Source organism: Haematobia irritans, chromosome 3, assembly GCF_050003625.1.
Source record: "Haematobia irritans isolate KBUSLIRL chromosome 3, ASM5000362v1, whole genome shotgun sequence".
Taxonomy (NCBI): Eukaryota; Metazoa; Arthropoda; class Insecta; order Diptera; family Muscidae; genus Haematobia; species Haematobia irritans.
The window spans coordinates 17034259-17049657 of NC_134399.1; the positions used below are offsets into that span (position 1 = coordinate 17034259).

Below are 15399 nucleotides of genomic sequence, written 5' to 3' on the forward strand. Positions count from 1 at the left end.
ATTTTATATCCTAACCCACATAGTGTTTAGGGAATAATAACTTTTATTGACTTTAGACTCCATAAAACGTACTGATCGACTCAGAATCACCTCCTGAGTCGATCTATTCGTATTCGTCCGTTCATCGGTCGGTCTGTCTATGTATTGTTCGCAGGATTTGGTCGCAATTAATTTGATGAAACTTGGTTCAGTGTTTTTTTTTTTTTGCACAAGGACGAATGCTATTGAATTTGGGGAAAAATCATATCACATTTATGGCGATTTCGATGGGAAAAAAGGTGCAACATTCTCGAAATTGATTGCCACATATGAAGGACACTGTCATAGATTTTGGATCCTGTATCACTCAAAATGTTATGAATTAATAATAACTTTGGAATGACACTATCATTTGGGAGAAAATACAATGAGGGAAAAAGTAGTGTAACACTAAGGCAACATATTTTTTGCGAAACGAAAACGCCCTTTCAACAAATGGGGTCGTATTGAGCATATTTACTAACCAGTCGCCTTCAAATTTAATACAAGGTAATTAGGTTAGGTTGGTTAAAGTGACAGCCCGATTAAGTTTCAGGCTCACTTAGACTATTCAGTACATTGTGATACCACATTTAACTAAAAGTACCTATTACATATGGGCACTTCTAGTTTTAACCGTTGAACCTTCTCGATTATTTTCTTCTGTTGAACCAACCAGATTGTTCCAAAAACATTAGCAGACTGCTTATGTTAACGTTTTCCAGATCCGCCAGTAATCTGAAGCTATATGCTCCTAAAAGTTGCTTGCGCTTTACACAAAATGCAGGACACTCACACAAGAGGTGTTTAATTGATTCCTTTTCCTCCGCATCATGACAGCTCATACAATAGTCATTATACTTCGCACCAATAGTTTTTGCAAATTCGCCTATCAGGCAGCGACCCGTTATAGCAGATATCTAGTGTGCGGTTCAAGTTTAAATGGGGCCATATTTGCTTGGTGTCGTTACAACCCTTGCAATTCTCCCATCGAACATTTGCCATCATGAAAAGATAATTAAGTGTTCCGTTAACTAACCAATTTTTGAACCTATTATGGACGAAGCTGTCATCTTGCATATATTCCATATACCAGTTAGGAACTTAACTGATGAAAATTTTTAAGTTAAAGTTAAATGGAGAGAAGATATTTGCAATTTACTTCCTGTTAACTGGCAGTTAAAGCCTAACGGAGCTACATGAAAATGGCCGTTGAAGTAAGCAAAATTTAATCGAAATCGGTTAAGATTTCGAATTCGCTTGATTTTCCCAAATTTTTGAACGGAGTAAATATCGTCATTTTCGAGGGGAAAATCGGAAACTGCTGTTTTTTGAGCCAAACATCGTCAAAATGCGGATAAATAGGCAAAATTGGCAAATTAAAGTTAATAAAATATTGCCCACGTATTTTCAAGAATCACATATGGTTTGTTTTATATTCCAGCTCTCTAATAGTACTGTAGCTTAATTACAATTATTTTTTAGCTTTTGTTTTTATTATTATTATAAATCTAATTGTTATAAAGTAAATTCATTATAAGATTTTGATCATATTTCTCGGTAATCTGTGATTTATCCATTTCTTCGATTTTAGTAGTTACCTTCACGGCATTATTTACTTTTTTCTTTATGTCTTTCTGTAAGAAAGTAATGTTAAACTCCTCTTTGAAGATTTTATAAAACAGTGTGTAATTAGTGCTGGCAACATTTTTCTTTTCGCAACTCTGAAGATAGTCCTTATAGAAACCGGAAATTGTTTTTGTGCCATCTATGAAATGTTTTGTTTTATTTGGTCGATATGATATACTTTCGGTTTTCAGCATTGATGTAATATAATTTCTAACCTCGTCTCTAATACTTTCATCTAGCCGAGGGTGGTTGCCATGTTTACCCCTTTTATCCTCTTCAAGTATGGTATCGGCTACTTTGTGTTTTTTCAATAGCACCGTACATATGTTACGATCGTTTATGTCCAAAGTGTTTTTGAAAAATAATTTACACACTCTTATCTTCTTTTCTCCAAGTCGAAAATAGAATGCATTATTCATAATGCGGGGTTTTCGTGTTCCATTTCCCCGAACATAGCGATATTTGGGCTGAATGGGTTCTGTGTTATTAGCTATATATTGCCTTTGTTTTTCCAGATTTGCCAAATTCCAAAAGTTAGAGAAAATCGTTTTTCGTTCTTCTTCATTTAGTTTTGTTGTACATTTCAGTTTGCATGATTCCAAACAAGGAGGTTTAATTTTTCTTTCACATCGAACTTTTTTATCGGGCGTATGTGATTCATAAGATTTGCCAGAATTTCTTGCTGTTTTAAGGACATTTTTCTTCCATGTTTCCTCTTTTCTTTTACGTTTTTTCGTATTGCCTATTATCGAAGTATCGGAAGGATCGGTTTTAAACTTTTCATTGCTGGAAATAAAAAGATGGTGAATTTAATCTACATATCCAAGATTTTCAATATTTACCATTCATCTTTTGAATTGTCTGTGTTTTCCATCCATGCCGGATTGTTAAGAATATATTCGGTGGGCTTATCAAATAAGTTGGGTGAAACAGCTGGGGCTTCCTCAAGTCCTCCTAAACTCTTCTCCTTACTTGAATTTGCAATATTCGTTTGTTTGGAATTTTTGTTTGCCTTTTCCGAACGTTTTCTATTGTGCAGGGTTAAGTGTCCTTTTAGCCGGGACATGCAATCAAATGTTTTGCCACATTCGTTGCATTCAAATTTTGTATTTTTATTGCTGAAAATATAAATTTAGCCTTTAGAAAGCCGTTAGAAATATTAAATTAGCAAGCAGCAAGTGTCCTATATATTTTAAAACACTTAAGGGAAGACGAGACTCTATCTCTCTCTCTGAGGCAAAAGAATAGTGGAACAAAGAGTTGAATTTTTGATAAATGAGCCTTACAACGTTTTTTTTTTTCGTTAGTGGAACTGGCCGTAGTGTACTTTATGGAAGAAATAATACAGCAATATAGTAAACTGAATTTTGGTGGAGTGTATTTACCATAGATTAGTGGATAACATATACCCCAAAAGTTTCGAAATTCCGAAATCGCAAAAATTTCATTTGGCCACAATTTCTTAACCCTGAATCTTATTAACTTAAATCTTTGTAATATAGTTCTCTTTAAGGAGAACTCCAAATTAAAATTGTAGTGGAATCCGAGAGATTTTCCAATTTTCGTTAAAAGAAAAATAAATTCTTGCGATTCCGAATATCGGAATAGACAAAATCAATAAAGTCCCCATGATTTGGTATCATGTGGTTTAATTATATATTTACCTAGGTATTCCTTGATTATCGGTACACCTTTCCACCTGATTGACAACTTTCATTGGAGTTGGAGCCGTGCTAACAGATGTGTTCATATTTATATTTGTTTGCATTAGAGAATCATCTTTCATGTAAGTTACAAGTGGTGACACACCCAATTGACAACGTAGATGATTATCACTCTCGATACACTGACGTTGGAATTTATAGCCTATTACCAATTTTTCAACACACGTCTGGCATATAAGATGGGAAAAAGGTTGGGATTCTTTAATGCGAATTTGAGGAACTACAACATCTAACATATCCACAATACGATTACTATCATCCACATAATCGTAAATTTGATAGAAATTAAAAAGCGGGCCCATACACGCTCGACACTTGGATATTGCTTCCTTGGAGGACATCCTTAGATTAAATTGATTATTATTATAGTAAATATTATTTGTTTAAGAATGAATAGAATTTGCTCCAAAAATGCATTGACATTGAATGACAGATATTACTACGAAGAGAAATCATAACAAACAACAGCCTTATCGATCGCATTAGGGTTGCCCATATTGGATAATGAAACAAATTATGGGAATTGATAAATCATAAAAATAACTTTATTACCGTTCTTTTTCGAGTGAAAAACAAAATAAATAAAAACAAAAATGCAATGAACAATGAAAATTAGTCTTTTTTATTTTTGGTATTCTCAAATTTGGTTTGTGTACGTGTAAACACAATTTGCATTGTATTTCTTATGGAAGTAAAATGTAAACAATCGATAATAACGGTTCAAGGAATTTTCTTTAGCATATCTGGCAACATTTCTTGCACACCAAATAAAACAGCTGAAGAAGACAAGAGTTTGAAGTTACTTAATAATTACCTTATGTTAAATAAACAAGTTGAAAAATGAATATCACTCGAAAACTTGCGACTTCTTTAAAACAAATTAAAGGCAACCATCATCGTTTCAGTATATTGAGTATATACAGAAGTCATCAAACATCACCGGCCACCGAAACAAACGATCAAGAAGGTACAACTAATTTTGGATTTCAAACAGTGAAGGAAAGTGAAAAAGAACAAAAAGGTAAGATATTATAATAATATAAAGTGGAAATTGTTATTGACATTCTCTAATTACAGTGCACAAGGTATTCGAAGATGTAGCAAAGTCCTATGACATTATGAATGATGCTATGTCAATGGGCATACATCGTGTGTGGAAAGATATTTTCATCGAACGTTTGGGACCACAGCATGGTACTCGGCATCTAGATGTGGCTGGAGGTACAGGCGACATTTCCTTTAGATTTTTAAAATATCTGCAAAAGCAAACAAATCCAAAAGCATTAAAAAGTCATGTAACGGTCTCAGACATAAATGAACACATGCTAAGCGTGGGAGAAGAGAGAGCCAAAAATCTGGGTTTAACCGAAGAAAAACTATCAAATATGACCATTGAGTGGAAGGTGGCCAATGCTGAGAAATTACCATTTCCAGACAACTCATTTAATTCATATACAATAGCTTTTGGTATTAGAAATTGTACTCATATAGATAGGGTATGGGGATATTATGACCACTATTGGGATATGGTAATTATCGTTTTTATTTTTTTCGCAGGTACTCTGTGAAGCATATCGTGTCTTACAGCCTGGTGGACGTTTCATGTGCTTGGAGTTTAGTCATTTGAATAGTAGCACAATGCAATGGTTATACGATCAATATTCATTTAATGTCATACCACCTATGGGCCAAATATTAGCTGGACAATGGCAGCCCTATCAATATTTAGTCGAAAGTATACGAAAGTTTCCAAAACAAGATGTTTTTAAAGAAATGATTGAAGAAGCTGGATTCGATTTGGTCCGTTATGAGAATCTAACATTTGGTGTTGTTAGTATTCATTCTGGTTTTAAACTATAAACAAGTAACGACTTCGTTAAATTAGTTTTTTTTATAAGGTTTGCAAAAGCTTAGAAAAAAAAATGAATAAAGTTTTGTACTAATATTTATGTTTTTTTTTTTTTGTTCAAATCAATACTTTTTTATAGTGAATACTCTTGTAGCCCATTCACATTAGGCTCGCCCATTCACGAAAATTTAAAATGCTTATTAGAGAGTATACATCACGCCAAATTTTAACCAAATGGGAAGAAATTTGTTCCCCCAGAAGACTCAAAAAGTAAATTCTTAGGATCGTTTTATAAGGGGCCTATATATAATCATGAACCGATTTGAAGTAATTTTTGAAAAACTCTCTTCAAAACACGGTTGCCACTCTAGCCAAAAATACTTAGAGTATTGGAAGAAAATTTTACCAAAAAACTACAAAATAAAAAATCTTATTAAAAAAATATATTTATATAAAAAATTTTGTCAAAATTTTATTTCTATTCCATATTTCGTCAAAAAATTTTTCTATAGAAAATTTTATTTCTATAGAAAATTTTCTCAAAATTTTATTTTTATAGAAAATTTTCTGAAAATTTTATTTTTATAGAGAATTTTCTCAAAATTTTATTTTTATAGAAAATTTTGTCAACATTTTATTTCTATAGAAAAATTTTGTCAAAATTTTATTTCTATTGAAAATTTTGTCAAAATTTTATTTCTGTAGAAAAATTTTGTCAAAATTTTATTTCTATAGAAAATTTTGTCAAAATTTTATTTCTATAGAAAATTTTGTCAAAATTTTATTTCTATAGAAAATTTTGTCAAAATTTTATTTCTATAGAAAATTTCGTCAAAATTTTATTTCTATAGAGAAAATTTTGTCAAAATTTTATTTCTATAGAAAATTTTGTCAAAATTTTTTTCTATAGAAAATTTTATTTCTATAGAGAAAATTTTGTCAAAATTTTATTTCTTTAGAAAATTTTGTCAAAATTTTATTTCTATAAAAAATTTTGTCAAAATTTTATTTCTTTTTGATAATTTAATAATATATTTGGGCAAAGCCCTGTAGACGGCAAGATGGTTGGATGGACGCAAAGGCCGGCTATCATAAACCTTTTTTCGGAAGGTTCAAGCGTGGTTCACTTTGGGTCAAAAATTGATAGTTTTGCTGCAAGTAGAGGATGCTGATGAGGAATGTGGTAATTCAGAAACGTGCGTCCATCCAACCATCTTGCAGTCTATAGGACTTTGCCCAAATAAATTTGACAAACATTCTTTTCCTCTGTTGGTTAAGCTACACTTGTAGTTTAGTCAATGCATGGTTTTAAGCTGAAATCAAAAACAACAAAATTTTATTTCTATTGAAAATTTTGTCAAAATTTTATTTCTATAGAAAATTGTGTCAACGTTTTATTTCTATCGAAAAAAATTTTCAACCTTCTAATTCCAAAGAAAATTTCGTAAACATTTTATTTAAACTGTAGAAATACCATCAGATTATTTGTTCAAAATCAGGGGTTTGTTCATAAAATTTGTAAATTATTCCAAACAAAAAAAAAACAATGCTTTTTTTTGTACCTGTAACTGATACTATAGCAAAATCATCTTATCAGTTTAATTATTTGAGAAATAGAAATTTGTTTACTACCTATATATAAGTGGACCCTTTTTGCTATCTGTGCTAGGTTACATCTTAAAGTACGGAATCCACTTAACCCTGGGTTAATATTTATAGCTATTTATTGTTTTGCCTATGAGACGCAATTAGTAACTACGATGTTAAGAAAACGAAATAAATTTTACCTTTGGAAATATGGATGTGACTAAATGTTTTCTGGTCTAGTACAATATTGGATTAGATATGGTTGTATACTCACACCTGGCCAGATCCGAAAAAGGGTTATAACTGATTTTATTTATTTATTTTTGAAAATTTTATTATAAGTTTTAACCATCAAATCCCTTGGTTTGTACGAAAAAATTGTTTATAGTTTTTGTTATTGTAATTGGTTGGTTTAAAAATACCAATATGGCGTTAGGTATCATATGATTTTTTTATTATAAAATGCCTACTTTGATCTGTCAAGCACTTTTTTTAATAAGAGATTTCATTTGAAAAATGTATAAATAGAAAAGAATTTTGCTGACATGGTACAGATCCCGACCCCATAGGCATAACTATAATGGGTCAGTTATCAATTAATTTTTTATTTCATACATTTCTACATAAGGAAAAGGTAAATAACCTACCATATGCGAGCCATGTGGACACTACACAATCACTTTTCTGATTAGAATTATTTCAAAAACTTATAAAAAAAACAATTAATTTACAATATACAGTTTGGTATTTTTTATATTAGTATTTATTCCGCTCCAACTAAATTTTCTATAGAAGTAAAATTTTGACAACATTTTCCATAGAAATAAAATTTTGACAAAATTTTCTATAGAAATAAAATTTTGACACAATATTCTATTGAAATAAAATTTTGACAAAATTTTCTATAGAAAAAAAAATTGACAAAATTTTCTATCGAAATAAAATTTTGACAAAATTTTCTATCGAAATTAAAGTTTAACAAAATTTTGTATAGAAATAAAATTTAGACAAAATTTTCTATAGAAATAAAATTTTGACAAAATTTTGTATAGAAATAAAATTAAAAAAAATTTGGTATAGAAATAAAATTTTGACAAAATTGTCTATAGAAATAAAATTTTGACAAAATTTTCTATAGAAATACAATTTGAACAAAATTTTCTATAGAAATAAAATGTTGACCATATTTTCTATAGAAATAAAATTTTGACAAAATTTTCTATAGAAATAAAATTTTGACAAAATTTTCTATAGAAATAAAATGTTGACAAAATTTTCTATAGAAATAAAATTTGGACAAAATTTTCTATAAAAATAAAATTTTGACAAAATTTTCTATAGAAACGAAATATTGACAAAATTTTCTTTAGAAACGAAATTTTGAAAGAATTTTCTATAAAAATAAAATTTTGACAAAATTTTCCTATAGAAATAAAATTGTGACAAAATCTGCTACAGAAATAAAATTTTGACAAAATTTTCTATAGAAATAAAATTTGGATAAAATTTTCTATAGAAATAAAATTTTGACAAAATTTTCTATAGAAATAAAATTTTGACAAAATTTTCTATAGAAATAAAATTTTGACAAAATTTTCTATAGAAATAAAATTTAGACAAAATTTTCTATAGAAATAAAATTTTGACAAAATTTTCTATAGAAATAAAATTTTGACAAAATTTTCTATAGAAATAAAATTTTGACAACATTTTCTATAGAAACGAAATATTGACAAAATTTTCTATAGAAATAATGTGGTGAATATGGAGTTTTAGTTGGTCTGGATTTATCAAGGGCATTTGACAGGATGAACCATTCGAAATTGATTCAGAAGCTTCGAGCTCAGTTTCATTTCTCTGATACTGCCTGCAGACTCACAAGGATCCGTTCTTGGACCACTGCTTTTTATATTGTATGTGAATGATATTTTTGTTTCGTCTTCAATTGGTGAATGTTTTCCGTTTCTTTATGCGGATGATATTCATCTTTTTTTCAGTAGTACTTCTACTTTACAACTTGAGATGAATATTAATCATGTTTTGGAACATGTTAGTCGGTGGGTTTGTGATAATGATTTTGTCATAAATAACTCTAAATCTAGAGCTATGTTCTTTTCTCATACAAATAATGAAGTAGAATTGAATATAAAAGTCAATGGTTATGGAGTCCCTTTCGTTGCTGAGATGAGATGTCTTGGTGTAGTGTTGGATAGGAGACTTATGGTGTTTTCTTTTCTGAAAAAAGTGCTTTGCCTTCATTTTGTCTGTACAGAATGCGCATTTTTAAAATGTTACCAGCAACCTAAAAAAATTCTATCATTTCAGCGGGCAGAAAAGAATTCAAAGAAGGAAACAGGGCAATCGCAGCACTCTCGTTTGTTGGCAGTGCTGAAAATGCCCGTAATTTGCCTCTATGCGTGGCGCTATTTTCACAACAGAATTCGAAGCCTTTTCGCACTTTTGCCTGTTTTTTTAGAAAAGAACCTAAAGAGTACATTTTCCGGGCAAAATGCAAAAAAAGTGTGCATTTTTTACAAGAAAAGAAAACGCCATAATTAGTTTTGAACATCATGTTGACTCTATTTTTTCGAAAGTTATGTCCACTCTTCGGAGGCTTTACTCGCTAAATTTGTTTATGCCAGTTCATATTAGGAAGATATTGGGGTTTTCATTACTAATGTCTTCTGTTAATTACTATATTGAAGTAGTATCAGGTGCGAATTTGGCTTGTTTTAGTAGGCTACAACGAATAGTGAATATGATTGTCCGGTTTGTTTTCTCTTTAAGGCGCAATGATCACACTTCGGGCAGTGTATTAGAGTTTCTAGGGATGCCTTTTCCTATGTATATTGAGCATAAGGTTTTGATGTTGTTTTATAGGCTAGTAAATTCGGGTTCTCCACCTCTGCTCCGAAGCCGTTTTATTTTTTCAAGGTCAATCAGAAATCCGCAGATAATTTTCCCTCGCTTTAATACGGCTGTTTGTGATCGATCTTTTACATTGCGTGTCGCTAGAATCTGGAATCATCTTCCGCTTCATTTAAGAAAGTTTTCTTATTCTACTAAGGAATTTTCTCGAAGACATTTTCTTCATTTAAAAGAATGTATTCAATGATAAAAATCATTTCTTTTTCTAGTCATCAATAATGGACCATAATTTCACATATTTTTTTATTTCTTTATTGTTGTAGAAATAAAATTTTGACAAAATTTTCTATAGAAACGAAATTTTGACAAAATTTTCTTTAGTAACGAAATTTTGAAAGAATTTTCTATAGAAATAAAATTTTGACAAAATGTTCCTATAGAAATAAAATTTTCACAAAATTTTCTATAGAAATAAAATTTTGACAAAATTTTCTATAGAAAAAAATTTTGACAAAATTTTCTATTGAACTACAATTTTGACAAAATTTTCTATAGAAATAAAATTTTGACAAAATTTTCTATAGAAATAAAATTTTGACAAAATTTTCTATAGAAATAAAATTTTGACAAAATTTTCTATAGAAATAAAATTTTGAAAAAATTTTCTACAGAAATAAAATTTTGACAAAAGTTTCTACAGAAATAAAATTTTGACCAAATTTCTTAAAGAAATAAAATTGTGACAAAATTTGCAAGAGAAATAAATTTTTGACAAAATTATCTACAGAAATAAAATTTTGACAAAATTTTCTTTAGAAACGAAATTTTGAAAGAATTTTTTATAAAAATAAAATTTTGACAAAATTTTCTAAAGAAATAAAATTTTGACAAAATTTTCTATAAAAATAAAATTTTGACAAAATTTTCTATAGAAATAAAATTTTGACAGAATTTTCTATAGAAACGAAATTTTGACAAAATTTTCTTTAGAAACGAAATTTTGAAAGAATTTTCTATAAAAATAAAATTTTGACAAAATTTTCCTATATAAATAAAATTTTGATAAAATTTTCCTATAGAAATAAAATTTTGACAAAATTTGCTGCAGAAATAAAATTTTGACAAAATTTTCTATAGAAATAAATTCTTGGCAAAGTTTTCTATAGAAATATAATTTTGACAAAATTATCTACAGAAATAAAATTTTGACAAAATTTTCTATACAAATAAAATTTTATCAAAATTTTCTATATAAATAAAATTTTGACAAAATTATCTATAGAAATAAAATTTTGGCAAAATTTTTTATAGAGATAACATTTTGACAAAATTTTTTATAGAGATAACATTTTGACAAAATTTTCTATAGAAATAAAATGTTGACAAAATTTTCTACAGAAATAAAATTTTGACAAAAGTTTCTACAGAAATAAAATTTTGACAAAATTTCTTAAAGAAATAAAATTGTGACAAAATTGGCAATAGAAATATTTTTACAAAATTTTCAATAGAAATGACATTTCTTAAAGAAATATAATTTTTACAAAATTTTCTATAGAAATAAAATTTTGAAAAGAAAAAAAAATGTGGAAAAAATTTCTACAAAAATAATGTGTTAAACAAAATTTTGTAAACATTTGCTATAGAAATAAATATTTTCTATAGAAATAAATTGTTTTTTGTTTTCTATGGGAATAAAATTGTGGTAAACGATATCATATACTCAAAATGCTCATTATTTCTAATGTAGGGTGTACGAACACACGCCTCTTGTCTACTTAGAAAATCCATATTCTGCGATTATTTCAAATAAATGCAGAATCTGAATTCGAACGGTTGTATAGCTCCGGTTACAATATGCGCTTTACACGGATATTACAATTAAATTTATTAAATAATAATATGCAATATGGACGAATTGTAAAGAGATTTCAACATCAATCATACCAAGCAGCAATAAAGGACATCGATGGGGATCCAGAGGCAATAAATCCCTCAGATGTGTCTAACAAAAATGTTAATAGCCAAGCCATGACAGGATTTATGAGAGAAAGAAAAGGTAAATTTGTTGTAATCAAAAAAATTTTCTATAGAAATAAAATTTTGAAAAAATTTTCTAAAGAAATTAAATTTTGACAAAAATTTTCTATAGAAATAAAATTTTGACAAAATTTTCTCTAGGAATAAAATTTTGAAAAAAAATTTCTATAGAAATAAAATTTTGAAAAAAATTCTATAGAAATACAATTTTGACAACATTTTCTATAGAAATAAAATTTTTAAAAATATTTCTATAGAAATAAAATTTTGACAAAATTTTCAGGAAATTTTCCGTATGAATGAAATTTTGACAAAATTTTCTATTGAAATAAAATTTTGACAAAATTTTCTCTAGAAATAAAATTTTGATAAAATTTTCTCTAGAAATAACATGTTGATAAAATTTTCTTTACAAGTAAGATGTTGACAAAAATTTCTATATAAATAAAATTATGACAAATAAAATTTATTCCAATAGAAAGGAATCAAATTTTAACAAAATTTTCTTTAGGCTGTTTGAAGGCCATAGTTCGTGTCCAAGATAGCCAATTTGAACATATTGAAACTTAAATTTGATGTTCGAACAATAAAATTAAAAAAAAAAAATGTAATAAGAATCGATCTTTATACTCTCTAATTGAGCTTTAAAAAAAAATTACATTTTTGATTGCGTTAAAAAAAAAAACCTAAACTAACTAAAAAAACTGAAAATGTATTTTCTCAATTCTCGTTTTTCTTTCTGTATTGCAGTTCAAAAAATATTTATGGATATGGCCAACTCCTATGAACAGATCTTAGATGCAGTATCTTTGATTTTACTTCGTTTATGGCGAGATATTTTAGTACAATATGAGAAAAATGGCAACGATATAAATGGTGCCAAGGCAGATATATCACTCATAGATTTAAAATATCTTAAAAAATTACAAAATTTCAATGATTTTAAACCTGATGTAGCAGTATTGAATAACCAAGGAATCACATTGAAAATGGATAAAGAAAATCCTTGCAATTTGGTATCAAGCGAACAGATTCGATGTAATATATCCATACAATGGAAATGCGGTAACACAGAGAACTTATCGATTACGGATAAAAATTTGAATGATTTTACGAAGTCATTGTGGCTACAAGTGGTTAAAAATATAAGCAAGTAAGTAATTCATGGTATATTTAAATTGTTTTTCAAGAATTTCTTAACACTTATTAAATTTGTACTCTCAAAGAAATTTGTTAGTGGCACAGCAGAAAAATCTGCTAAACAACAAAAAGTCTATAAAAAGTTTGCTGAAATAGCAAACATTGTCTGCTGGGGAAAATTTAAACAACTAAAATTAAATACATTTAAATTAAAAAAATAAATTTTCCCCAGCTTAATGAAATTTTCTTTATTCGGAGTATGGCTCTAAAATTTTATGTATTAAACTTATTTATAAAAATCAATTATTATACAAATAAGTTCAATGCAAACTAAAATCGGAAGAAAATTTTAGTATAATTCTAAAAGCACATAAATTTCCAATTAAAATTTTAATTTCATTTCCAAAAATATTCAATCAAAAATTTTATTGTTTAATAATTGTAGCAATTAATTTTTTTATTTGATTTCGTTTTGACTATTATTTCTGTGACTTAAGACATTCCAACTAAAAATTAATTGGGGTCAATTTTGTGACATAAAATGTTTATTCATGTTTTCGTGTGACTTTAAAAATTCCACAATATTATCTTCTAATAATATATTTTTATTATTTTTTCTATTTCTAGATGTTATGAAAAACCTAACCTAATTTACAACCTGGTGACTATTTTTTGTGTTTGGAATTTAATAATTTGGAAAATTGCCCATAGAAATGCTTAGTCGATCATGAGACATTCTCTTTAATATAAAAAAATTAATTTAGTTCAAATTTCCGTTACCTTGGAAAATAACAGTATTTATTATATTTAATATAATTTGATTATAAATAAAGCAATAAACAAAAAAAAAAATAATATAAAATTTATTATTCGATCGTTTTTGAACATAGAATACTAAGAAGCCTGATTTCTCAAAATTTTATTTCTATAGTAAATTTTCTCAAAATTTTATTTCTATAGAAAATTTTGTCAACATTTTATTTCTATAGAAAATTTTGTCAAAATATTTTCCCATGTTCCGATATTCGGAATCGCAAATCGTAAAATTTTCGTTTGGAGATATTTTCTAAATCCTAAAACTTAAAAATTGGTCATATAGTTCTCTTTAATAAGAAGATCAAATTAGAGTTGGATTTAAGTCTGCGAGTACCTCTTTTTTTTCGCTGTAAGAGAAGTAAATTCTTGCGATTTGCGATTCCAAATTTCGGAACATGGGGGATTATTTCTTTAGGAAATTTTGTCAAAATTTTTTTCTCTGTAAGAGAATAAAATTCTTGCGATTCCGAATTTCGGAACATGGGGTTTATTTGTATAAAAAACTTTGTTAAAATTTTATTTCTATAGAAAATTTTGTCAACATTTTATTTCTATATTAAATTTTCTCTAAATTTATTTTTATAGAAAATTTTGTTAAATTTAAAAAAAAAATTTCTATAGGAAGTTTTTTCAAAATTTCATTTCTATAGGAAATTTTTCTCAAAATTTCATTTCTATAGGAAATTTTGTCAAAACTTCATTTCTATAGGAAATTTTGTCAAAATTTCATTTCTATAAGAAATTTTGTCAAGATTTCATTTCTATAGAAAATTTTGTCAAAATTTCATTTCTATAGGAAATTTTGTCAAAATTTCATTACTATAGGAAATTTTGCCAAAATTTCATTTCTATAGGAAATTTTGTCAAAATTTTGTTTCTATAGAAAATTTTGTGAAAATTTCATTTCTATAGGAAATTTTGTCAAAATTTCATTTCTATAGGAAATTTTGTCAAAATTTCATTTCTATAGGAAATTTTGTCAAAATTTCATTTCTATAGAAAATTTTGTCAAAATTTCATTTCTATAGGAAATTTTGTCAAAATTTCATTTCTATAGGAAATTTTGTCAAAATTTTATTTCTATAGAAAATTTTGACAAAATTTTATTTCTGCAAAAAATTTTGACAAAATTTTATTTGCTATTGTTGTTTTTGATCTCAGCTTAAAGCCATGCATTGATTAAACTACAAGTGTAGCTTAACCAAAAGAGGAAAATTATGTTTGTCAAATTTATTTGGGCAAAGCCCTATAGACTGCAAGATGGTTGGATGGACGCACGTTTCGGAATTACCACATTCCTCATCAGCATCCTCTACTTGCAGCAAAACTATCAACCAATTATCAGAATAAATTCTGGTAATTCACTCAACCCAAAGTGAATTACACCTGAATCTTCCGAAAAAGGGTTTGTAGTCGGCTACTACCCAAACAAATTTTGCAAGCATATCTATTTTCCTTTGTCAAACTCAAATCATCGATTTGAATATAGTTGACTGGGTTTGTTTTTGAGCGTGCTTCCTCTATCTTCATTCGTTTTGTTTGTTATTGTTGGCTTCTCTTCAATCGCTATTGTTGTTTTTGATCTCAGCTTAAAGCCATGCATTGACTAAACTACAAGTGTAGCTTAACCAACAGAGGAAAAGAATGTTTGTCAAATTTATTTGGGCAAAGCTCTATAGACTGCAAGATGGTTGGATGGACGCACGTTTCGGAATTACCACATTCCTC

General features: G+C 27.8%; 3 protein-coding genes across 3 annotated transcripts; 2 read left to right on the forward strand and 1 right to left on the reverse strand.

Moving 5' to 3' along the window:
• Positions 1-1492: 1492 nt before the first annotated feature.
• On the reverse strand, positions 1493-3803 carry LOC142228711 (uncharacterized). The gene is made up of 3 exons (XM_075299207.1): positions 3312-3803; positions 2490-2765; positions 1493-2433 (listed from the first exon to the last, which is right to left on the reverse strand). Exons 1-3 carry the CDS (start codon positions 3710-3712, stop codon positions 1530-1532), a joined length of 1581 nt encoding a protein of 526 aa, XP_075155322.1. The 5' UTR covers positions 3713-3803; the 3' UTR covers positions 1493-1529.
• A 325-nt stretch (positions 3804-4128) lies between these two features.
• On the forward strand, positions 4129-5316 carry LOC142228715 (2-methoxy-6-polyprenyl-1,4-benzoquinol methylase, mitochondrial-like). Its single transcript, XM_075299211.1, has 3 exons — positions 4129-4392; positions 4449-4867; positions 4929-5316. Exons 1-3 carry the CDS (start codon positions 4212-4214, stop codon positions 5229-5231), a joined length of 903 nt encoding a protein of 300 aa, XP_075155326.1. The 5' UTR covers positions 4129-4211; the 3' UTR covers positions 5232-5316.
• Positions 5317-11475: 6159 nt separating this feature from the next.
• LOC142228944 (2-methoxy-6-polyprenyl-1,4-benzoquinol methylase, mitochondrial-like) lies at positions 11476-13717 on the forward strand. Its single transcript, XM_075299470.1, has 3 exons — positions 11476-11734; positions 12466-12868; positions 13483-13717. Exons 1-3 carry the CDS (start codon positions 11533-11535, stop codon positions 13574-13576), a joined length of 699 nt encoding a protein of 232 aa, XP_075155585.1. The 5' UTR covers positions 11476-11532; the 3' UTR covers positions 13577-13717.
• Positions 13718-15399: the final 1682 nt, after the last annotated feature.